At 41.6% G+C, this 25,643-nt stretch overlaps 1 protein-coding gene across 1 annotated transcript; it reads left to right on the forward strand.

The window, feature by feature from the left end:
• The first annotated feature begins 8 nt into the window (after positions 1-8).
• skic2 (SKI2 subunit of superkiller complex) lies at positions 9-25,552 on the forward strand. The gene is made up of 29 exons (XM_061665260.1): positions 9-85; positions 416-534; positions 624-745; positions 1,651-1,768; positions 1,896-2,010; positions 2,109-2,183; positions 2,427-2,480; positions 3,196-3,359; positions 3,664-3,816; positions 3,909-4,054; positions 5,500-5,646; positions 5,746-5,830; positions 5,927-6,033; positions 6,175-6,321; positions 6,426-6,522; positions 6,622-6,834; positions 7,815-7,925; positions 8,032-8,143; positions 8,227-8,345; positions 8,529-8,660; positions 10,115-10,252; positions 11,448-11,552; positions 14,021-14,156; positions 15,935-16,061; positions 16,145-16,355; positions 16,678-16,788; positions 18,221-18,439; positions 22,054-22,194; positions 23,323-25,552. Exons 1-29 carry the CDS (start codon positions 73-75, stop codon positions 23,521-23,523), a joined length of 3,738 nt encoding a protein of 1,245 aa, XP_061521244.1. The 5' UTR covers positions 9-72; the 3' UTR covers positions 23,524-25,552.
• Positions 25,553-25,643: the final 91 nt, after the last annotated feature.

The raw sequence follows: 25,643 nt of genomic DNA on the forward strand, positions 1-25,643 counted from the left end.
CCACTTCCGTTCGTCAAGCAAGCTACTTCCGAGGCAACTTAATGCGACAACCCAGCACCATTGACAGAGAAAATGGACAGAATAAGTAAGTTTAACAGGTTTTGCCAATTGTCCCCACAGTTCTTTAAAATCGTCAAATGTTAGAAATGATCGTGCTTTAATATAAACTACAGTACCTCACTTTTGTTGCTTGAGTATCAGGTTGCTATTTTGTGTAATCAGCTGCTTTCTTTAGCGGCAGCATTGCTTTTGGCTTTAACACTGCTAAATAATAAATGAATGTTATCAATTGTTGAGTATCTTAATTTTTTTGTACCAGAAAAGGTATTTCCCCGCTAGTTTTGATGTCGTAAGAGCGCATCTTCCTGCTTGTATGCGTACTTGCGTGTGTTTGTTTACGCCCGCCTCTCTGTAGACGTGCCCCCTTCGGGCCCTATGGACCTTCCTCTGTCCCTGCTGGAGATGGGATGCTCTGGCAGGTTTGAACTCATCGCACATCCTTCCCCGGGCTTGCCATTCCCTCCGCAGAGTACGGTCAGTATTGCTGGTGGCTCTGAGGGTCATTGCCAACTCAACATGTTTCTTCAGTTATTCACTATTTTGTCATATGTTTCCCTCATCAGCTCCCTAATGGGCTTCCTCCAACCAGCCTGAGCCTGGAGGCTGAAGTAAAGAAACAGTTTTTACAGGATCCTGCCTGGCTTCCTTTACACGACACAGACTTTGCCTTTCAAAAATTTCTCAAGTGTGTATTCCTCTGTACAGCTGTGTGTCATTAGGAGGAGGTGTAGATATTTGTTATTGGATATTACCACTGATATCAATACACTACGCATGCTTTCTTGGGTTTTTCTCTGGCTGCTCTGGCTTCCTCACACATTTCAAAAACATGCATGTAAGGTTAAGGGAAAACTCTAAAATGGTTGTTTGTCTATATGTGCCCTGTGATTGGCGAACCAGCGGTCTAGGTTGTGCTCCACCTCTCGCCCAAAGTAAGCCAGGTTAGGCTCCAGCTCACCCGCAGGCTTAATGAGGACAAGCGCTATAGAAAATGGATGGCTACAACAGAGGCAGCACTGCATACTGGTGGTTAGCACTTCTGCTTCACAGTTCTGAGGTTCAGGGTTCAAATATCAGCTCTGGCCTTCCTGTGTGGAGATGGCAGCTTCTCCTTGTCCTTGTGTGGGTTTGCTGGATTTGATCTGCTATTGGCTGGCAACCAGTTCAGGGAGTAAGTAGCCCATCTTGCGGCCTAGGTCAGCCGGGCTGCGACCCGAATGACGACAAGTGGTATAGAAAAAGAATGGACGATATTTCGATATGGCTACTATTGCCAGCTCACAATGTCAGTCAGTCGGCTTTTATAATAACTTTGTGTAGTAACTTGATCATTTCCCTCAGTCAATCAACAAAAAGAGAATATTACAAAAGTTATATTACTGAGACAAAAAAGCTTATTATAATAATAAGAATAATGTACTACAATAACATATAAAAGGTGATTTAATGCATTTGATTATAAAAGTACGATAAGAGTAGAAATAAACTAATAATTTATGCAACACATCCTATTTTGTGATTGTTCAGAGTATAGACTAAATATATAGGTAGTCAATATTGAAAGCTCAGCTCTGTTCTTGTCTCTTCCAGAGTGACACAGAGAAATGTGAATGTCGACTCCCTGCTCAACTGCAATGCATCTCCACTCCATTCTGGTCTCTCTGTCATCAGAGATCCAACCACAGGGATGCTGCTGGATTTTACAGAGGTATTCTCATTCCTTGTCGTGTACTACTTTCAGGTTAATACTGGGAAGGAAATTATGTGGTTGTTACTCATGCGGGCTATGGTATTGTTCAAGTCCATATGAGCCTATTATAGTTATTTATGTTAAGGTTTCATTGGAGAACACTGGCCTTTCGTCAAAGAACTCTCTGTCATTACAACGCAAACCCGGACCTCCTTCCGAGAGCCTTAGAGGAAGCAACACAAACTACCCCTTCCTGCCTGGTGAAATAGATGGATTCAATTATTTTTCTAAACAAGGACAAAACCCATATCTGCCAGTATATTTACCATTATTTTGGTTTCCCTCTGCTTCTCCACAGGAGGTATGGAAGAGCTTACTCTGGACCAAATCAAAAATAAGTCAGAGCTACAACAGGACATAGATTTTGAAAATGGTGAGCTTTAATGTCGTTTTCCACCAATGTGACAATACAGTGTGGACCTGTGGAATTCAAACAATTCAGCGGTTGTCAACTCATAATTTGGCCCCTAATTCACAAGAAAACATGGTTCTGAACCTGAAACAGATTAATCGCCTCTTCATCATTTTTTACTGGAAAAGTGAAATCCGAACAAATCAAACTGTACTGTAATGCCGAGATAGCTATTCTTTAGCTTTCTGAGTTTCTCACCGACAGATTTGCTCGGAGTTCCTCCTGGTTTTAAAGCTGGAATGGACTTCACTGACAAAGGTTTGTCAACATGTCTTGTCTTGTGTATGTTGGTCAAGGTACGTATTTGATCAATTTAATTGTGTTAGGGGCGGCACAGTGGTCAATTTGTTAGCACATCTGCCTTACAGTTCTGAGTTCTTCAAATCCGGCCTTGCCTGTGTGGACTTTGAATGTTCTCCCCGTGGGTTTTCTCCGGGTACTCCGGTGTCCTCCCACATTCCAAAAACATGCATGATAGGTTAATTGAAGACTCTAAATTCCCGTAGGTTTGAATGTGAGTGCGAACGGTTGTTTGTTTATAAAAAGGCCGTACGTGCTCGAAAACCCTCAATTTTTGAGCCAAAATATCTCCACAGAGATGTGAAAGACTCATTGCCAGTTATAGAAAATGCTTGATTTCAGTTGTTGCTGCTGAGGATGGCCCAACCAGTTAATAGGTTTAGGGGGCAATAATTCTTTCACACATGGCCATGTAGGTTTAGATTTGTTTTCTCCCTTAATAATAAAAACCTTCATTTAAAATTTGCATTTTAAGTTTACTTGGGTTATAGTTGTCTGATATTTACATTTGTTTGATGATCTTAAAGTGGGGAAACTAAGCAAAAATATAACAATTTGAGAAGGTGGTCAATACCTTTTCATGGCACTTGTATAGCCTTGCCTGTCTATTTTATCTGTATTTTGCAATCTGCAAACACTTCATTTCTAATACCGTTTGCATTTTTTCTTCAAGACGCCAAAGTAGCGAAACCAGAGGTCAACCTCATGTCGCTGCTGTCCACTTTGGATGATGTCACCGACTTGGAGGGCGACACAGAAGCAAAAAACGAACGCCAAGGACAAGAAGAGGCCGCCAAACTCCAAAGGACAAACAGCCTTGAAGAGCTGGGCATCATAGTAATGCATTTACTTCATTCTATCCGGTCTGTATTAATCTAGAAAATTTGAGTTCAATGATATCCTAAAATTGGCTTTGAATTCAAAGTATTTTAAGAGGAGGGAGGATATCTTATAACGTATAATGAACTACAGTATTATTAACCGTAGCTCACTTGTTGATGGTATAGTTCATTGTTGTGCATTTAACAAGATGTTTGTCGCAACTGTAATACGTTTGCCATTTAAAAAAAAAAAAAAGTGTTTTATAACGTTATTTATTACCCCTCACACACTGTTTTGCATACCCTCTTCTTGGGATTAGGATACAGGGTCATCCTCTCGCTTCAGCAAAGGAAAAGATAGCAACTCAAAGCAGAGTAAAGAGACAGAAGAAACAAAGAAATGGGCAATTCCTATTGACATAAGTTCACCCTGTGATGATTTCTACAAACGCATTCCTCATCCAGCTTTTAAGGTACTGTTATGCAAAATGGTTGCTTCATGTTATTATTTTATTGGCATGTTTTTACCAATTTAGGTGTTTTCCTCCCTTATCTGCTCTTCTAGTGGCCATTTGAGCCAGATCTGTTCCAGAAACAAGCCATATTACGACTAGAGGCCCATGACTCTGTGTTTGTAGCAGCACACACGTCAGCTGGGAAAACGGTAGTGGCTGAATACGCCATCGCCCTCTCACAGAAGCACATGACGAGGTGTGTATTTGCATGTACGATATAATTCACATCATAGTCTCATCTTTTTCTGAGCATCACCTTTCTTATTTGAAAAAGCTGATGTTTGTTTTACATGAAGGGAAATCCAATTTACAATATTGTAGTCTATCGCATGCATGTTCTTGTCATCTTCTTGTCTTGTCATTAACACGAGGGGACATCAAGTTGAAAAAATAAACTAAATAATTGAATGCCTTTATGTACAACTGGCTTTGTGTTACTTACCAAGCATCCTCAGTTGATATTTTCTAAAATACTTGATTATATATCAGCGCCACAACCACAGATTTTAGATGCAACTTCTCACTCAAAAATCAGTTCACTGAGCCAATTAACAACGTATACAGTAATATGTTTCTAAAGCCCTACTTGATATGAGGCACTGTAAATGTTAAGAAAAATATCAGTAGTTCACTTGGTGTTTATTTACAAAGTAGATTTGCAGATTTGAAATAGGTGGTGCCAATCAAGTATATTAACTAGGGATGGGTATAACAATTGATTGTTAATTGCATCTTGAAGCAATGTAACCAACAGAGGTTCAATCTCAACCACTTTGTGGCCTAGAAGGGATAACTGTGGGAAGTGGCGCTTCATCCATGCTATGACAACTTCTGCCTACTGAATAAAACACTGGCGTTAAAACAGGACTTCAAAACATTCTGGAAGAAATTCCCCATTAATAAAAAAAAAAAAAAAAAAAAAAAAAACATTTTTGGTCAATTAATCAAACAAATTTAGTGTAATGATTCCAGTATCTCCCTTGCCTTTGGCCAATGTGAACCTGGATAGGCTCCAATTCACTGGCAATCCTAAAAAAGAATAAATGGGTGTTTATTAACTCATTCACTGCCAGCCTTCCCAGTTAAAATGGATATTAGACTTCTAAAGCCGTCAATGGCAGTGAATGTGTTAAAGGTCCCATATTTTACCAAACCAACTTTTTCCTGGTATTTGTGATGTTATATTGGATTTATGGTGCCTTTGTAAACATGTGAAATATGAATTAAAATCGTCCACGCATTCCTGAGTTTCAGACGTTTTTCTGGCAAGAGGCCTGCAATCAGGTCATTAGAATTTCTCGAGCTTCTCTACGTCACTAGCGAAGCTCTCCGCCTACCTCTCCACTCATGAGCCAGCGCTGCCAACATAACGAGCACTTGTGCTCTGACAAGAGGATCTTCTACACGGAGGCAACCAATCAGAGGAAAGTGGGTGATCTTAGCCAAATATGAACAAAGCGGATACAAAATTGGGTCAAACAGAAGTAGCCGTCAGAGGGGCCTTTTTGGGACACTAGTATGACACAACCAAGGTGTTGAAATTTACACTTTTATACTAAGTCCATGTTAGAGAGTCACTTTCTGGCGGTTTAAATAGTAAAAATATGGGACGTTTAATGTTTAAATTGTGTCTTCTGATAGGATCATCTACACTTCCCCAATCAAGGCCTTGTCCAATCAGAAGTTCAGAGACTTCAAGACCACTTTTGGGGACGTTGGTCTTCTCACAGGTGATGTCCAGCTCAGTCCCGAGTCTTCATGTCTTATCATGACCACTGAGATCCTCAGGTATGCTTACATGTTTGTGGTTATCGTTAGAATAGTTATTTTTCCCCAGACTGAGAGGTTTTCCCTCAACGTATTGTCGGTCTTTCTCGTCACTTTCAGGTCAATGCTTTACAATGGTTCAGAGGTAATCAGAGACTTGGAGTGGGTCATATTTGATGAGGTGCACTACATTAATGACGCAGAGGTCAGCAGATTTGCACAACCACTCCCCCAAATCCCCATTAATAAGTGTTTGAGATTCAATAGAATCGGTTTTTCCCATTTTTCTTGAAATCCTCAGAGAGGGGTGGTGTGGGAGGAGGTTCTCATCATGTTGCCTGATCACGTAAGCATCATTCTCCTGAGTGCCACAGTGCCAAATGCTCTGGAGTTCAGCGAGTGGATCGGGTAGGTGCTTCACATTCACAGCAGCCACATCAGAGAGCCCCTCATGGTGGTGCTACATAATTGACTTTGACTGGTTTATCCAAAATGCTGAAAGCGCTTTGAGCTGGATGATTGTTCCATTCCTACTCTCCAACCTTCCAGACGCATTAAGAAGAAGCACATTTATGTGATCAGCACCTTGAAGAGGCCTGTGCCTTTGGAGCATTATTTGTACACTGGAAACAGTACAAAGACCCAGAAAGAGATGTTCTTGCTGTTGGATGCTGCAGGAAACTTCCTTACCAAAGGGTACCAACCCTTTGTCTTAAATCAGTAGACCTTATAGAAGTACAAGATTGGGACCTTGATAGGAGGGAAAGTTGTTTCAAGTAAAGCATGTTGTGTGTTTTCAGCTACTACGCAGCTGCAGATGCCAAGAAGGAGCGTACCAGCAAATATGCCCAATCTTTTGGCACAAAAAATACATCACTGTACACCACACCTAGTCAAGTAAATATTTCCTTCTCTCTGTAACAGGTGGAAAGTTGGGCTTATCATGCTCTTATCGTTCTTGTTTCCTTTATATTTACATGCTTGTTTCCATTTTAGGACAGAGCGGTGTGGCTCACCCTCCTGCACTTCCTGACCCACCGGCAGCAGACTCCTGTGGTCGCGTTCACCTTCTCCCGCACGCGCTGTGACGAGAACGCCCGTTCGCTGGAGTCCATGGACATGACAACCTCCATCGAGAAGGCCGAGATCCACTCGTTCTTCCAAAAGAGCCTGAGTCGCCTCAGAGGGGGAGACAGACAGCTGCCTCAGGTAGCTAAGACGTTATGTCGCACAACTTCCCCATTCATTCGCCTTCCGTTTGCTCTCACGCTTGTCCACAATAGTTTCATGGGTGAGCTGGAGCCTATCCCAGCTGACTTTGAGGCAGAGTCCCCCTCTACAGGTCACCATTCAATTGCAGGGCACATTTAGACAGAGAACTATTCACACCTATAGACAATTTAGTCTTCAATTAGTTTTGAAAATGTACTGCAGTTCTCCTCCAAGTCGGGGTGTCGCTATGGCTGGTATTGGCCAGTTTTCCTCTGCATTTTTTTTGCTCATTTCCGGTAGCCGTTCTTACTTTCCGTTCTTACAATGGCGACCATGGAACAGTGTCTGCGAGAACAAATGGACCTAGATCACCAGATGATTAATTATGCTGCAAAATCGATTAAGAAGGCGGCGGCGTATGTGGTGTGTGGAATCAAGGGGAACGAGAGTACGTCATCACAGCATGTGACTAAAACGGAGCAATCACGAGAGATGATCTCCACAGCATTCTACGCGCAGCAAAAATGTTTGTCATGTGCACGTCAAGTGACTCATAGGGGCCGCGCAGCCCAATCCGTCGGTCACGTGATGCAATGCGGGCGCTGTCGGCCGTGCCAGCGCGCGAGTATAAAGAGGCCTTAAGGCAGACATGCTAACCAGTGATCCACTGTGCATCACACAAATTAGACTGGGGAAAAATATATCTCTTTGCTTGATGCCTTAAATTAAATGAACACAATACTTAGTAATTTATAATATGGTCTTTAGCTAAAAAAAACATTTGATTAAATTATTTATCGACAGTAGATTCTCTTTTATTATAATTATTAGAACTGAAGCTAACATACATTTGCTTGGAATAGGAATATATCTGTCTGGAATTGTAATAATTTTGCGGTTGATTTGAGGGGGGGTCAAGGTAAAACTTCATATTGTTCCTTAAATGCTGTATTAAAATTTTTCAAAATCCTGTTTAGGTTGTACTCATGAGAGACCTGTTGAAGAGAGGCGTAGCAGTCCATCACAGTGGAATTCTGCCCATACTGAAGGAGGTCATTGAGATGCTCTTCTCAAGAGGTCTCGTAAAAGTGAGCCTGACTTGTTCAACATTTATTTACAATGATTTGGCATTTTTTTTACATTAAATCCCAAAACAACCATCTTTAAATCATACACTGTATGTCATTGCTTTAGGTGCTGTTTGCGACCGAGACTTTTGCAATGGGAGTAAACATGCCTGCCAGGACTGTGGTGTTTGACAGCATCCGTAAACATGACGGAACCGGCTTTAGGAATCTGCTGCCTGGTATGCTGCCAACCACAATGTTTATTACACTGCTTCACCTCCACACACGAAAAGGAGTTTCGCCACTTGAATGTTTTCTTTAGGTGAATATATTCAGATGGCAGGCAGAGCAGGTAGGAGAGGTCTTGACGCCACAGGCACCGTCATCATTCTTTGTAAAGCTGGCGTTCACGAGATGTCTGATCTGCATGTCATGATGCTGGTAAGGCCCTCGGTGTTGCACACTACAGCATAGAAAGAAGTAGAAATATGTCACTGTATTCCCCATACAGGATTTATTTATTGTAGTATCATTGGAGCCAAAAGCTAATAAACTGAATCTGAACAGAAATTTTCGAAAGGCTGTCACATCTTTTTCTTTTGCTGTCACATCTCTACCTTCCAGGGTAAGCCCACCACTCTTCACTCACAGTTCAGACTGACTTACACCATGATCCTCAACCTGCTGCGGGTTGAGGCTCTCCATGTGACGGACATGATGAGGAGAAGCTTCTCTGAAAGCCACAGAGACACTCAGGTAGCAACACCGCATAACAGATGCAAATGCTTGGCCAAAAAAGTAGACATGAATCTGCAGATACATAGGACCCGCGTTGATCTCAGAGGGTACGTTGCGCACCCATCCGCAGTGGTTGAAAATTTGTGATGTAGCGAGACCAGATAATTATTAAAAGTAGTTGTACCCCTCCTCATGTTTGAAACACATTTATACTTATTGAACACGTTAACGTATTAAAACACACTTTTGTAAACACATTGTAAAGGTATTTGAACACCAAAGTAATGGTAAGCGTAAAATGAATAGACAATACTGTACAATCAAGTCTGTGTACATGCATGTGCCTTGAAGAGGTGGGGCCTGATAGTGTGGCATGGGATGTTGGCGAGTCTGATGTGGGTGTCTCGCTGTGAGCTGTCGCAAACAGCAGCTGCTGCGTGAGTGTGCTCATTGTGTTTGTCTTTTACTGTTCTGCTGTTCAATAAATGTCGGAAAAGTGCATCATAGAATGGCTAGCTTTTCCCATGTGAGGGCATTAATAAGTAAGTGTACTGTAAAAAAAAATAATAATAATAATTATTGTGTGGAAAAAAAGGTAATAAAGGGGTCAGTTGGATAATTATATAAGGAATTCAGCGAGGCCCGAGTGTTACTCAGCTGGCCTTGCAAGGAAAAAGTCCTTGATGGAATTCCTTTTTCCCGGTTCTTTTAATGTTTGGTGGTGATCTTGTTTCCAAATATGAATCCTGATACACTAAACTTGTCTTTTGAGTATTTCTTACAACAAAATCAAGGACACAAATTTACAAGGCTTTAGTTTACAAGGCTATGGTCAGGTGGAAGCCAGCACGCTGGACTCTCTTCCTTCTCTTGTGAGATCCGGAAACCAAGTGACTCCCCTTTTCAGATAACAGTCAGTTCCCTCAGCGGCTCCTTATCAAACCGATCCTCTCCTGCTCTCAGTCTGAATGTTATCAGTATTTCTGTGGTGTTTGTGAGTGTGTGTGTGTGTGTGTGTGTGTGTGTGTGTGTGTATTCATGGCATCGTGTGGTCAGTTTTAACAAACAAAAGCTAGTGTGTGTCCTAGCGTCCTATAAGCAGCCTAGTAATATATCTAACATCTACTGTTGGGATCATTATGTTTGGGTTGCCAAAAGGTTATTTAAAACTAACTAATGCTTTTGGAGTTTAGGATTTCACGTATGTGTAGCCTGGGGAAGAGGCTTTAATTTGCGAGAGAGGATCAAGCTCGGACTCTGGTGGAACAGAAAAAGATCCAGATATCAAGTCTTTGAGCATGACGGGCACATTAGAGTAAAAACAGAGGCAGAAGCCTTAGTTGATGATATCTAAGGTTTATCAATGTTATGAGTCCAAGATGATGTTAAATGCCTATCTGAATATACTATTAGGAAGTTTAGGGGCTATTGCAATGCTTGTTGTAATGGAATTATCTTACATGTCCCCCTAGGCATATGAAAAGAGGATCACCCAGCTTAAGGAGACATTGTCCACTCTACCTGTTCTGGCCAATGAGGGCCAGCTCTCAGATTTGCTGCCGTACTACCACACAGTGACAGAGCTACAGACCACTAGAGACATCCTCCAGGTGCTACAAACGCACAATGAAGCCACACAACATCACCTCACATTAGGGTTGGGCATCGAGAATCGAGAACCGATTGGAACCAGGACTAATGTTCCGGTCCTCCCGGAATTGTTAAAATTTAAAACATTTTGGTTCCGAGTTTCAATGCCTAGTCCGCTCACCCCGAAGATTAGTGTGGCGAAAACCAACAAAGAAGAATGCGCACGAAGATGTCTTAACATTGTTAAAATTAATGACCAGTCGCCTCAGTGCAACACTTGGAATAACATTATATTGTACAAAGAAGGCTTTCATGATGTGTAGAAGTCTGACGTTCTCCCTCCCGCTCCGAGCCTCAGCCTACACCGTGCGGAGCTTCAGCGGTCAACTCTCAGTCAATTGGGTGAGTGAAACAATAAAATACATCTAAGCCAACATTGAGACAGCTAACTAGATAAACGGTTGGTTGCACTTATGTTTTTTTTAGCGTTTCTTTTAGTCTTCACACCAACGCAAGAGCCGATGACAAAAAAAAGCTTAACATTGAGCTAAAACTTCACCGTAGCAACTTTACATCACAATGAATTGGGTCAAATTTCCCATAAACATTATCTCAAGTCATCTTGATCATATATCACTAACCTTGTGCCTCATACGTGGGTAGGGAAAGGAATCAACGCTTTATATATAAATAATAATAAATCACAGGTGCCGTATGAAATTACTTTTCGTGCTGAGTTCCGGTACGTACCCTTCAAAATAAAAGGCTACAAGCTTAAAACAGGAAGTCGTGATAAAACAGTCCCAAACAACGGTTTTAACAATGATATTTTTAACTTTTAGCTGAAACATTAATTAATGAATATTAAGTCAATTGGGTTAGTTCCACACAGATTGCCTTTTAGTTCATAGGTTTGATATTGATACTTGTTTTAAAGAACCCCGAGTCAAATGTTCAATTTAGTCTACGCTGCGGGCTGCTAAGAGAATGGATGTACAGAATTTGGACACCCTTGATTAATACCATGCAGACTTTTTTGACCCAGCCCCCTAAAAGAATCGGAATCGAGAATCGTTTGGAACCGGAATCGAAATAAGGAACCAGTATCGGGGCCGGAATCTCTCAAATTCAAACGATGCCCAACCCTACCTCACATCATTCCACCTTTCCGCTGTTAATTTACCCACCAGTCTAACCTGCTGTCTTTGGCACCAGCATGCTCTTCTGGAGTCGGTCAACGGACTGAAAGCGCTGTCTGTAGGCCGAGTTGTGGTGGTGAACAACAAACAGCATCTCAACGCCCTGGGAGTTATACTGCAGGTAGGTTTTTGTATGTTTCATGATGAAACAGCAGATAAAAACACATCCTGCTTCAAACACAGATTGTAAAGAAGCTTTGTGGGAACCATTCAAAGCGTTCATCTTTCAGTAATATATTTTGCCAACAGTAATTAAGATGGATGTATGGGCAGATGTGTGTGTCCAACTTAAAATGAACACACATTTAAGATCAAGTATGAAAAAGCCTTCATTTCCTCGTTTCTTCTGCTCGTTTCATTGCCTCCAACTAATGCCTGTAATGCATATTCACATTAATTTCTTTAGTCTTTTGTTGTTGCAAATTAACACCACAAAAAGGCAAATAGGGTCAAGTATACACTGGGGCAAAAAAAGTATTTTATTCAGCCACCAATTGTGCAAGTTCTTCCACTTAAAAGATGAGCGAGGCCTTTAATTTTCATCATGGTGTACCTCACCTATGAGAGACAAAATGAGCGGGGGAAAAAAATCCAGAAAATCACATTGAGGTTTTTATTTATTTATTTATTAATTAATTGGTAAATTCCTCAGTAAAATAAGTATTTGGTCACCAACAAACGAGCAAGATTTCTGGCTCTCACAGACCTGTAACTTCCTCTTTAAGAGGCTCGTCTGTCCTCCACTCGTTACCTGCACCAGGCTGGGAAGATTGAATCTGCAATAGGTAAGCAGCTTGGTGTGAAGAAATCAACTGTGGGAGCAAGAAAATGGAAGACATACAAGACCACTGAGAATCTCCCTCGATCTGGGGCTCCACGCAAGATCTCACCCCGTGGTGTCAAAATGATCAAGAACCGTGAGCAAAAATCCCAGAACCAGACGGGAAGACCTAGTGAATGACCTGCAGAAAACTGGGACCAAAGTAGCAAAGGCTACCCTCAGTAACACACTACGCTGCCAGGGACTGCAGTGCCAGACGTGTCCCCCTGCTTAAGCCAGTACATGTCCAGGCCTGTCTGAAGTTTGCTAGAGAGCATTTGGATGATCCAGAAGAGGATTGGGAGAATGTCACATGGTCAAATGAAACCAAAATAGAACTTTTTGGTAAAAACTCAACTTGTCGTGTTTGGAGGAAAAAAATGCTGAGTTGCATCCAAAGAACACCATAGCTACTGTGAAGCATGGGGGTGGTAACATCATGCTTTGCGGCTGATTTTCCGCAGAGGGACCAGGACAACATATCCATGTAAAGGAAAGAATGGAATGAAATGAAAACCTCCTTCCATCAGCAAGGTCATTGAAGACAAAACGTGGCTGGGTCTTTCGGCATGACAATGATCCCAAACACACCGCCCGGGCAACGAAGGAGTGACTTCGGAAGAAGCATTTCAAGGTCCTGGGGTGGCCGAGCCAGTCTCCAGATCTCAACCCCATAGAACATTTGGAAGGAGTTGAAAAGTCTGTGTTGCCCAGCGACAGCCTCAAAACATCACTGCTCTGGAGGAGATCTGCATGGAGGACTGGGCCAAAATACCAGCAACAGTGTGTGAAACCCTTGTGCAGACTTACAGAAAACGTTTGACCTCTGTCATTGCCAACAAAGGGTATATAACAAAGTATTGAGATGAACTTTTGTTATTGACCAAATACTTATTTTCCACCATTATGTGCTAATAAATTCTATAAAAATCAGACTATGTAGAAAATCACAGTCTGATTTATTTTTTATTTTTTATTTTTTTTCTTCCCCCCCTCATTTTGTCTCTCATCGGTGAGGTATACCTATGATGAATATTACAGGCCTCTCATCTTTTTAAGTGGGAGAACTTGCCCAATTGGTGGCTGACTAAATACTTTTTTGCACCACTGTAGCTTTCGCAAGGTGAGTAGGTACAGTGTAGTAGTAAAGGAGTTTTACACTACCACTAACTAACTAATGACACTAACAATTACAGTAACATTTTATTTTAACACAAGGTTAACATATGGCGTGAGGTCAAATATATTGGAAACGATTAGTGGGCTGAGAAAAGTAATAGCTGTTATTTAAATAATGTTCTTAAGCCATGGTACTGCTATTTTGCATGATAAAATATGGTACATCGAAGTATGCAGTTTAACAGTAACAGTAATTTTTGATTCACTAAAGCATTAATGTAAATGCATATGACAAGATTTACACACTAAATATTTAGGTGTGCAGTACATTCGTGTAAAGGCAATATGGCATGACTCTCAGCATTCAAACAATTATCAGACTTCCAGTATTTCCAGCACTCAGTTGTAGTGTCACAGTATATTTGGCAAGAGCACGCATACACCTGGATCTGGGCCGCACACGGTAATTCACACCTGCAGGCACCTTAGTGTTTATATTTCACCTAACGCGCATGTTGGCTGTAGGAGGAAACGGCTCCACAGCCATGTGCGAACAAGTGGGCAAAATTAGGCTAGAATCAGTGGCACGAACATCGCCCACTCCTACACTGGTCCCAACTCCATTCATGTCTACGTCTTCTCTTCTCCAGGTGTCCAGTGATGCTGTGAATCGCAACTTTACGGCACTCATCATATGTGACAAAGGCAACGAGGAAGGAGAAGGAAACAGTGGTGACAGCCGAGCTTTTCCTCACCTCCACAACATCGAACTCTTCATCCCTGAAGGTGGGTCAGTTAGATGACTAGGTGCAGATATGGATATCACATGCACACATGTTTTAATACATTAGATTTGTGTGCAGTGGATTGAACTCTTGTGTTTTGGGCCTCCATTGGGATTCAGCAGATGTTGGTGTGCATTAAATTTAATGCAGTGTCGTGATTAAGTTTGGAAATTGATATATATATGTATAAATATAGTATAAATGTATTTGTTATTCATTGTTTTGGTTGTTTTGCATGTTGCTGTTGGAAGGCTATTTAAAGAGAAGGGATATTAGTTTGAGAGAGTTTAGATTCTTTTTCTGTAAAAATTGAATGTCTGAACAGATTTTTCCACAAAATTGTATTTTGTTATTAAAAAAAATGCATACAATTTCATCAACTTAATATTTTTGGATTGTATTTCGTTTGACGTAAAATTATTAACTGTTTTGTACATTTATTTGTAAAATCCGCAATACATGGAAACTTTCACTTTTAATTAGTCTTCGTATTACAGTGTTCCCCTGCTCTTTGCGGGGGTAAGGACCATAATTGATGCCCCCCTAAAAGGTATGTAATTGCCTAAAGATTCCAGAAGATGCTGGGAGAGCATTACTTTTTTTCTAAATGAAGCTCCTCAACTCACTTGAATGTGGATTATTGGCACCAAGATCCCACAAGATGGCCTGAGCACAAAAACAGCAAATATGTGAGTTTTAAGCAAATAACACGGGATAGGTTCCCCCCAAAAATCTGCCACAAATATGTGGAGGAACACTTTGTTAGTTTTGTTTGTTTATTGCAAACCACTGTACGTTTTTAAGCTATATGAATAATTTTGAGTGCAACTGTAGCAAAATACAGTTGTGTAGACTTGCTTGACATCCAAATATAAAGTAGTTGCTGTCCTGCCTTTCTTCCCCATAACCTTACCACTATTTGTGTTTGTTGGCAATGGAGAAAACACACGTGTAAAAAAAATATATAAAAAGTAAACTCATCCCTGTTCAAAAGCCAGGTTTTTATGATATTAAAAAAAAATACTAATTACGCAAAGATAAATCATTTGAAAAATTTTACCGGCATGTATGTGACCTAAAACCTGGACAACTCAGTTGAATTTTTTTTTAATATTTTCAGGAGGGGGAAGTAAAAATAAACAACTGAAATAATGTGGTTGCATGGTATGCTCACCTTCTCGTAACTGGGATGTGGAACTTTTGAGGAGATTTTGTTATGATCTGATGAAACCAAATTTGAACTTTTGAAATGTGAACACTGCCCAAGAACAATAAAGAATGGTGGTGGCAGCATCATGCGATTGGGGCTGTTTTTCTTCAGCTGGAACTGAGGCCTTAGACAAATTGTAAAATTCATGCAATTCATGTTAGCACAGAACCTTCAAGTTTTTGCTGGAAAGCAACAAAAAAAAAGAAAAAGTTGGGAAAAGCCCACTAGAACAACTGAATTTTATTTGGGGTTAATCAGAGCCCCTTTAAATGGTAGCAGGTGTTAAAATGTGAATTATTATGAATGTGGTTAATTCTGAACACAGCCCACATCCCTGTTATAAGACGGTGTGCACACTTGTGCCAGCATATTATTTCAGTTGTTCGTTTTTACTTCCCCTCTCAAAAAGCTTTGAAGAATAAATCAATTGAACTGTACATATATGTGGAAAAAGATTTTAAATTGTGTGTCTTGGTCTAATATTTTTATAAATCAAAAACCTGATATTTGAACAGGGGTGTGTAGACTTTTTATATCCACTGTAAACTGGCCCTGCGTTTTTTTTCCAGGCCTATGCAGCCACACAGTGCAGAAGTTAAAGCTACAGGACATCACTGGCATCACAGTAAAGACCCTCAAAGTAATTCCTGACAGGATTATAGACAACTATCAGAAGAGACAACAGCCCCGATTCAGGTTTGACACTCAACTTTCCTTTTCAGGAATCTGAATGTTTGCCTCATTATGGTGGATGAAACCGATCCTATCTCCCCCTCCAGGACTGAACCACCCGGCCAAGCCATCTCCACAGCCACCCAAGAGCTCCTGCGGTTGGCCGAAGCTAACCCAGGCGGCATCGCCACCCTCGACCCGGTCAATGACCTCCAGCTGAAGAGTGTCGATGTGGTCGAGGCCTCTCTGCGTCTCCGCCTGCTGCAGGACAGCCTGAGAGGATTCAACTGCATCCACTCGCCAACTTTCCCAGAGCAGGTGTGGGCTTGTGTGTGGCTTCTTTGCAGTTTTGATGGGCAGACAGGAAGCAGGCATGTCGATGATTATTATTTTGCATCTGTGCTACATCACTATCATAGGATCATAGATGGCATTATGCTGAGAGGTGTTTGTAATATTTTGGCTACACAAGAGGGGCACAATAGTCGAAGCACCTCCCAATGTAATACAGTATAGTTCCTCAATACTGTGAATGACAACCTCTTTAGATCGGACCAACTGATGAAGCAGATTAGGTCAAGTGTTTCAGTGTTGGTGTTGTTTACTCAACTGGAGTCATCTTTGTGCGTGTTTGTTTCAGTTTTCAAAAGTTAAGGAGAGGATGAGTGTACAGGAAGAGATGGAAAAACTGCTTTTCCTGGTCTCAGATCAGTCGTTGTCTCTGCTGCCTGAGTACCATCAGAGGATCAAGGTTTGCAATTTTTGCAATTTAGCAATCACACATCTTCACTGATGTTCCACTGCTTTAACAGGCTTCACCTACCACAGCCCTGCTAGGTTGTGGATTTTTTTGTGGAATGTATCTACTTGTCTGTCGCCTGTCGTGTAAATTCTTGCTATATCTTGGAAATGTTTTTTGTTTGATTAATTAGTTTTTTAATGGGATTTTTTGCGGCTTTTTACCCTCATATAAATGATGTACCCTATTAAAAATAATGTTAGTGAATTAAATGATAAATCCATATATTGCATCCATCCATTCATTTTCCGAACCGCTTATCCTCACTAGGGTCGCTGGCGTGCTGGACCCTATCCCAGCTATCTCCGGGCGAGAGGTGGGCTACACCCTCAAGTGGTCGCCAGCCAATCGCAGAGCATATATACACCAAAAAATATTTGCACTCTCATTCACACCTACAGGCAATTTAGAGTCTTCAATTACCCTACCACACATGTTTTGGGGATTTGGGAGGAAACCGGAGTACCTGGAGAAAACCCACGCAGGCACGGGCAGAACATGCAAACTCCACACAAGTGGGGCCGGGATTTGAACCCCAGTCCTCAGAACTGTGAGGCAGATGTGCTAACCAGTGTGTAACCAGTCTGTGAGGCAGATGTGCTAACCACACCATGCCACCCCATATAGTGCATTGAAAACATAAATGTTGATTTAAAATGCTGTAAAAAGCCTATGTAAAATAATGAACATATAAGCAGTCTCGTGGGATTTTCATCAGTGATCTGATTGGCTGCTGGTAAAAGCATGAAAAGACAATTTAGTTTTGTGACACCCTAAATTAATAGTTTGCTTCTTAGGTTTCAGTAGTAGTCGAAAATCGACTTGTGTGACGTCATCCATGACTGCTTTTCATCTTTTTGTATAACTTGAAAAGAGCTAAAGAAAAAGCAGAGAACATAAATTAATCATTTGATGCTCGCTGAGATGGAGTCTCAAAGGTGGCGGTTTTAAAGATTTGTGCAACTTTAGAGGTGTATTTGGGTCGAATTCTGAATTGTACAACTTTAGGGCCATCAGCCTTGAGAGGGTTCAATGTAAATAATAAAGGGTGTCCATAAACTCTTTGTTGCAAAAGCTAATGGATATACAAATCTGGGGAAAGGATTTTAAAATGAGGAGCAGGTGTTGATATAGGTATTGTTTTTTGCTTTATTTAATACACCTCTACATGGGCACCATTGGTTCCAATCAATTCCCAAACTGTAAAGTGGGGAGTAAATTGTAACGAGACCTCGTAATACCTATTGATTTATGAAAATATCACGTTTTCATTTTCCCGTCATATATCATCCTAAAAATGTCATCGAGGAGGATGTAGTGTGTTCAACAAAGCCACATTTGCAATGTAATGAGCTTTTTGAATCTTCCCGCTGGTGTGTCTCAGGTGCTGCAGTCGCTACAGTACGTAGACAGCAGCGGAGCCGTTCAGCTCAAAGGCCGCGTGGCCTGTCAGATCAGCAGCCATGAGCTGCTGCTCACCGAGCTGCTGTTTGAGAACGCGCTGAGCCCGCTGGCACCCGAGGAGAGCGCCGCTCTGCTTTCCTGTTTGGTCTTCACACAGAACACACAAGTGGAGCCGCACATTACCAGCACTTTACGGGAGGTGAGGCAGAAGTGATGATGTCATGTAGCCCATGCGATGGTTAATGCCTCCGCTTTGTATGACTCACTCATTGTTATACAGTATCTCGTTATATAACACTGTGACTGGGGGGCTGTACATTTGGTAGATGGGCATAAGGAAAAATAGGTATAAGAAAAATGAAGAAGAAAAAATCACATTGTAAAAGCATATACCGGTACCTAGGTGTTGTGAAAAAGGTTTACTTTCATTCCAATATACGTAATGTATAATGTAACAAATTTATATATTATACGGTAAATTTTCTCTGCTCAACTGAGAATCATGACGTGCTCGCAGGGGGACAATCTAAAACGCTTAATGAAAACAGCTTGAAGTTGCTTAATGTCTGAAAACGATGATCAGTCGTCACCAAAATTTACGTGTACATTTGTGGACTTAAGTGAAGTGTTTTCCTCATTAAGCAATGTTAAGCGTTTTCTTTATAGTGAGGACCTACGGAGAGGAAAACATCCATAAATTCCCAAATTTTACAGTAATAGTTCTAATATTTTCAGAGGCCGAAGTGGGCGTAAGTAGAGATTAGAGTAGAAAGCAACCTTAAGCTTTTTCTCTATTGCGAGGGGACGACAGCAACGCTAGATTTAAAAAGAATCCGTCAGTAAATGCACACAGAGCAGAATATGTCTTCGAAAAACCTAATAAATATGGATTGAGCCTGGATAGCGGCAAATCTATGGTTATTATTATACATGGGTAGAAGGGTTTTCCTGATTTTGGGAGTGCCTATTAAACTCGAGAGCGTTTTACACGCAAGGAATTATGCTATATTATTGTTGTATTATTATTGATAATGTGACAAAAACAAAACAAATGCATAAAATAAATCATACCATATATTAACATGTGCAGATCACTGCAAATGTGTTTTGCTGGTTGAAGCTGGCATTAAGAAGTTCCGTTCTGACGAATCAATCTGGACAGAAACATTATCACTGCATCGATGGCTAGCTCGCTGGCCCCGTGAGAACGAATTTACAATTTTATTGGTTAAAGAAACAGTCCCATTGCTAGTAGTTTAAGTTACATCGGACAGCACGACTGATTCTCAAGGCCCCGGGCAGATTTGATTGACATTTTAGGACGTTGAGGTTGAAATCTGATTAGACCGCAATCTAACATGCATATACATGTACTGGAAACAATGCAGCCAAGATAAATGCTGTGACATGAATAGACTGTTGGGAATAAATGAATCCAATTTCATAGACCAAATATTACAATGAGGTTGCACAAAATAAGTGTTTAGTCAGCCACCAATTGTGCAAGTTCTCCCACTTAAAAAGATGAGAGAGGCGTGTAATTTTCATCATAGGTATACCTCACGTATGAGAGATTAAATAAGGGGGGGGTGGAATCCAGATTGTTTTTAAAGAATTGATTAGCAAATTATGGTGGAAAATAAGTATTTAGTCCCTGACAAACAAGCAAGATTTCTGGCTTTCACAGACCTGTAACTTCTTCTTTAAGAGGCTCCTCTTAATGGCACCCGTTTGAACTCATTATCAGTATAAAAGACACCTGTCCACAACTTCAAACAGTCACACTTTAAACTGCACTATGGCCAAGACCAAAGAGCTGGACACCAGAACCAAAATTGTAGACCTCTACCAGGCTGGGAAGACTGAATCTGCAATAGGTAAGCAGCTTGGTGTGAAGAAATCAACTGTGGGAGCAATTATTATAAAATGGAAGACATACAAGACCACTGATAATCTCCCTCGATCTGGGGCGCCACGCAATATCTCACCCCGTGGGGTCAAAATGATCAAGAACCGTGAGCAAAAATCCCAGAACCACGCGGGGAGATCGAGTGAATAACCTGCAGAAAACTGGGACCAAAGTAACAAAGGCTACAGTCAGTAACACACTACGCCGCCAGGGACTCAAATCCTGCAGTGCCAGACGTGTCCCCCTGCTTAAGCCAGTACATGTCCAGGCCCGTCTGAAGTTTGCTAGATAGTATTTGGATGATCCAGAAGAGGATTGGGAGAATGTCATATGGTCACATGAAACCAAAATAGACGTTTTGGTAAAAACTCAACCTGTCGTGTTTGGAGGAAATAGAATGCTGAGTTGCATCCAAAGAACACCATAGATACTGTGAAGCATGGGGGTGGTAACATCATGCTTTGCGGCTGATTTTCCGCAGAGGGACCAGGACAACAAGGACAACTTATCCATGTAAACTTAACCATGTAAAGGAAAGAATGGATGGGGCATTGAAGGGGCAAGGGCATTGAAGACGAAACGTGGCTGGGTCTTTCGGCATGACAATGATCCCAAACACACCGCCCGGGCAACCAAGGAATGGCTTCGGAAGAAGCATTTCAAGGTCCTGGAGTGGCCTAGCCAGTCTCCAGATCTCAACCCCACAGAAAATCTTTGGAAGAAGTCTGTGTTGCCCAGCGACAGCCCCAAAACATCACTGCTCTAGAGGAGATCTGCATGGAGGAATGGGCCAAAATACCAGCAACAAGTGTGTGAAAACCTTGTGAAGACTTCTGGAGAACATTTGGCCTCTGTCATTGCCTACAAAGAACTTTTGTTATTGACCAAATACTTATTTTCCACCATAATCTGCTAATACAATTTTTTTAAATCAGACAATGTGATTTTCTGGATTATTATTCTTTTTCTCATTTTGTCTCTCATGGGTGAGGTATACCTATGCTGAAAATGACAGGCCTCTGTCATCTTTTTAAGTGGGAGAACTTGCACAATTGGTGACTCAATACTTTTTTGCCCCACTACAAATGTAGGCCAGTGCTTGTGATGTTTAGTGTTTAGACAAGTTGAGAATGCTTTGCTGGCCCTGACTCCCACCACTGTAACACTGAACACTGTACATGTGCAGCTATGATGCATAACATTATGCATCACTTCTTGTTCACTTAATTCACTCATGTTTTGTAAAAATACACCTTTTGCTGCCTCCATGTATTTTGAGCTTATCTGAGTACATGAAAGTGCTTTATAGGGTCTTAAATTAGTCATGGCCTCTCTCTGTATCTGGTTATCGTGCTCAGGTAAGCAGCAAAACTGATTCTTTACCAAATAAATAAATAAATGGCATCTTCATTCACTCGGCACCACAGGTGAGTCATGTACACTCATCAAACACAACAGTAGGTACCTCTACTAAATCTATTGATCCAGGCAATCTATCTAGATCTAGCTATTGATTAGGCAGGTGGCTTCTACTTGTATGTTAAAACAATAAAAGCATTTTCACTGGAGGAGGCAGGACTTCATATACTCACTCCACTTTGTATACTTAGTGTAGCAGGTCCAATGCATGTGGCAAATGCAGGCACAAAACAAACAATTGTTTGTTAATGTAGTTGTAATTGAATTGGGTTCCAACTATGCTGCATCATACTGCATATCATTATTTGACGTCACTTATCTTTAAATAAGCCAACGTTTTGATTTTGATATTGCATCACATCAATGGAAGTCTACTTAGAGAAGTGTCCCGTGTGTGTGTATGTTTTCCACAGGTCCTCCTTTAGTTTTCAACTCCCCTTTGGTTTACTTATCACATTTTCCTTTTATTTATGTTTTCTTTTCAGGGTATTGCTCGTGTGGTGTCAGTAGCCCAGCGTATAGGAGAGTTGCAAAGGGATTGCGGGTTACCACAAACAGCAGAAGAATTTGTGGGCCAGTTCAAATTTGGCCTGACAGAGGTTGTATACTGCTGGGCCAGAGGCATGGTGAGTTTTGCATTCTACTTTATTTGGGAGAAAAATGCTCAAAGGACATGCCATATAACATCTTATGCATTCATAACATCTATGCATTATGTATTCGTTGTGCCACAAGGAACCTCTCAGTCAACAGGGTAGTTAGATGACGTCAGTGCAGTGGTTGTACAGTATTATTAGTATGTTTAGTCAATGTATTTTCTTTGTCTCTGTAATTTTCTCAGACACTCTTGCGTGAATGCTGAGAGATGCTATTGCCCAGCTAGAAGACAAATGAATCATTTGAGGACCACAAAATAATTATTCCTGGTGGCGTATGACCATCATTACAGCAGTCTGACAGCCGCGAATTGCCAAAGTCCGCAAGCTAATGACGCCGCCACAAAATGGCGGCAAAGCAGTCAATGAAGCTCCTCAATTCACATGTGAACACCGTCGTTGAATCCGCGAGTCGCGAATATTCAGGGAAAAACTGGAGTAATTATCGTAAATAATACCATTTCCATTGTAATGGCGTCACATCATTATGTTTTTCGCCGTGCCGTGCTATCTTCGTGTGGAAAAGTCACATTTTAGTAGCAATAATTGCTCAGCCGGTCTGAATGAGGCGCACATATTGTTCTTTAATTCAGGCGGTAGTTAAACAATACAAATTATGCACATTTTTCACAATTGAACAGTTTCCTCTCTTACATTCTTCCATCAAAATCCACAAAGGGTAAAGAATTATAGACACTTCACATCCAATCGTCACATTCTGATTCTAGTTCAAATCATTGGGTTGGGGGGGAGTGATTGTGTCTTTTGCAGTTGCAGAGTGCAACTTTTGTTACCGTGACGACCGGTATTTTCAAAAATAGCAACAAGCAACAATTTTATGGACTCTCTGTAGTGTTATTGGAGACGGAGTCGTTCACTCCACGTCTACACCGCAAATGAATGCCGCTTGTGCAAAGCCACCACTGGATAAAGAAATGTGTTGCTCATGAATTAACAGTATAGAACTTCATGTTATACCTTCTGTATTATTTACGTTTTCATGTCACTCTTTCTGACCTCCATTTATCATGCTTATATTGTGTCACGCGCATCCCTTACCATCCATCCATCCATCCATTCCTCCATCCATCACCACAGCCGTTCGCGGAGATCGCCCAGCTAACGGACATCCAGGAGGGGACGGTGGTGCGCTGCATCCAGCGTCTGGACGAGGTGCTGAAGGAGGTGCGCCAGGCCGCCCGCATTGTGGGAGACTCTGTGCTAGGGAGCAAGATGGAGAAGGCCTCCCTCGCCATCCGGAGGGACATCGTCTTTACCGCCTCCCTCTACACCCACTGAGAGATGGCAAATCGACTTAAGACACTTCAAGTTTTCAACGTTTCATTTCAAGCGGGGTACACGTACACTGCTTTTTAACTTTTTTTTTTTTGTTATTATTATTTTATGTGCAGTATCCCACACATGAGAATGAAAAGTCCTGAAACTGCTCTCATAATGTTCAGTGTTACCCGAGACTACCAACACAGCACACCACACACACACAACGATATCTCAGCCAAGAAATGCAAATCCTCATCTCCCCAAACCAGATGTCAGTCATCATACTCGGATTGACCTGTAAAAGAGGCAACATGGTCAGGAAATCCGGACTGCCAGCAATTGCAAAGAGGAAGGAGTTGTGGTTGACGAAAAGGAGGAAGCTCGGCTCACTGTTCGCCTATCTGGTTACTACATTGCAGTAGCAAACTTCAAATTCAGTGTTGACAACACACGGAAGGATTTGTGACTGGTGGGTGAAGCTGGTCTGGCCTGGGGTTTGTCGGTAGAATGATGAAAGCCGCATCAGCAACATAAATATTATGACATCATAGCAATGTGACACATTGCAACATACCAGTGAATTCCATCTTCTCGGCATAATTTTATTTTGTTGTTGTTTTATGTTATCTTATTTTAGTTTTAAATACTTTTTGTTTTCTTCCCTTACCATTTCCTACTCTTTCGGTATCGGTCCGCTGCAGTTGCCAACTAAAGTGGTATGGTAGAAATCAGTTATTTTGGTACGCTACAATTTTCAACAGTGGAAATGGAACTAAAGCGAAATTTGATGCCTGCTGGCAAAACCAAAGCCACGTTTCCACCAAGCGGGTACGGTTCGGTTCAGGTCTGCGTAGCGTGCAAGTGACGTCACCATTATGTAAACTCACGAATTATCACCAACATATTTGACAAAAGAAGGTAAACAAGACAGTACAATATAACACATTAACATTATCCATCAGTATGGGACATATTCTTCCATTTCCCAAACAGATTATCCTGTTAAGGATCCCGGGGAGCTGGAGCCTATCCAAGATGGCTTCAGGCAAAAGGCAGACTACCCCGCACTGATCACCCGCCAGTCACAGGGCGCATCGAGCCATACAGCCATTCGCACCATCACCTATTAGGAACTGAGCCCATACTGAGTGTACTACTAGTGACCCTAAACGCGATTCGCGTCTCATTGTTTTCGACCAAAACAATCGTCCGTCGACCACTCGACACGCAGCCGTCAATGCGCCGTGACGTGCGACATCCAGTCTTACCGCAATGAAAGGGTGCTGAAAAGTGGCCCACACGGGTCTGATATTTTGCGACCCTTAAAAATGCAAATTAGAGAAAATGCATACAATAGCAAACTGAACTGCACTGTACTACTTTGTGAAAACAAAGCTTTAAGAAGAGTTTACGTGTTGTTAACTAAAAAGCACCGAACGGCACTCTGTAGTAACATTTGCGCTTCTCCAGCGAGGCGTATTTATGATGCAATTACTGTGTCCTTACAGTAATAACACATGACGAAAGTTATTCAAAAGACACTTTTATCTGGGAAGAGCGTGCGTTCGGCCACCATTGCTAGCTACCGCGCGGCGTGAAAGAATCATTTTGACAAGCCAAATATTCCCGTTGTTACTGCATTTGTCGCGTCAACATTTCCTTCCGCCATGTGTAACGCGAGGTCACCGATGGCGGCGACATCGAGCGTGTTAAGTGCGGGCGCGAACGCTTTCTCTCTGTATGTGCCCGTGACCCCGGACTGGATGGAGCAGTCGTAATTCGTAGCGCTTGTCCTTGTGGTTGCTGTGGATGAGCCGCAGCCCGTCCCAGCTGACCTTGGGCCAAAGGCGTCGTGTCCGCACCTTGGATTGTTCGTCCCTCAATCGCAGAACACGCGCGGACCAGCGAACATCCCACACCCACGGACACTTGAGAGACTTTAACCTCAAATTCATCTGTTTTGGGAATGTGGGAGTTCTACTTTCTCTCGCCTTTGTAAATAGTCTTTGTAAATGATTGTACTGTACTGTATAAAAAAAAAAAAAAAGTCTTGTATTTATAAGTGTGTGTTTTTGTTGTCGTCGTTAAAACTTTAGTAGGAACATGGACATGCCCTGAAAATCATTGAAGGAGGAGGA

The sequence above is a fragment of the Phycodurus eques genome, chromosome 20 (genome assembly GCF_024500275.1).
Source record: "Phycodurus eques isolate BA_2022a chromosome 20, UOR_Pequ_1.1, whole genome shotgun sequence".
NCBI lineage: Eukaryota > Metazoa > Chordata > Actinopteri > Syngnathiformes > Syngnathidae > Phycodurus > Phycodurus eques.

Bases quoted from the DNA above. Each gene is read 5' to 3' on its own strand.
- skic2 (XM_061665260.1), top strand. The intron at 6,322-6,425 runs GTACCAACCCTT...GTGTGTTTTCAG, and splicing joins GGAAACTTCCTTACCAAAGG to CTACTACGCAGCTGCAGATG. The intron at 16,062-16,144 runs GTTTGACACTCA...CTCCCCCTCCAG, and splicing joins AGACAACAGCCCCGATTCAG to GACTGAACCACCCGGCCAAG.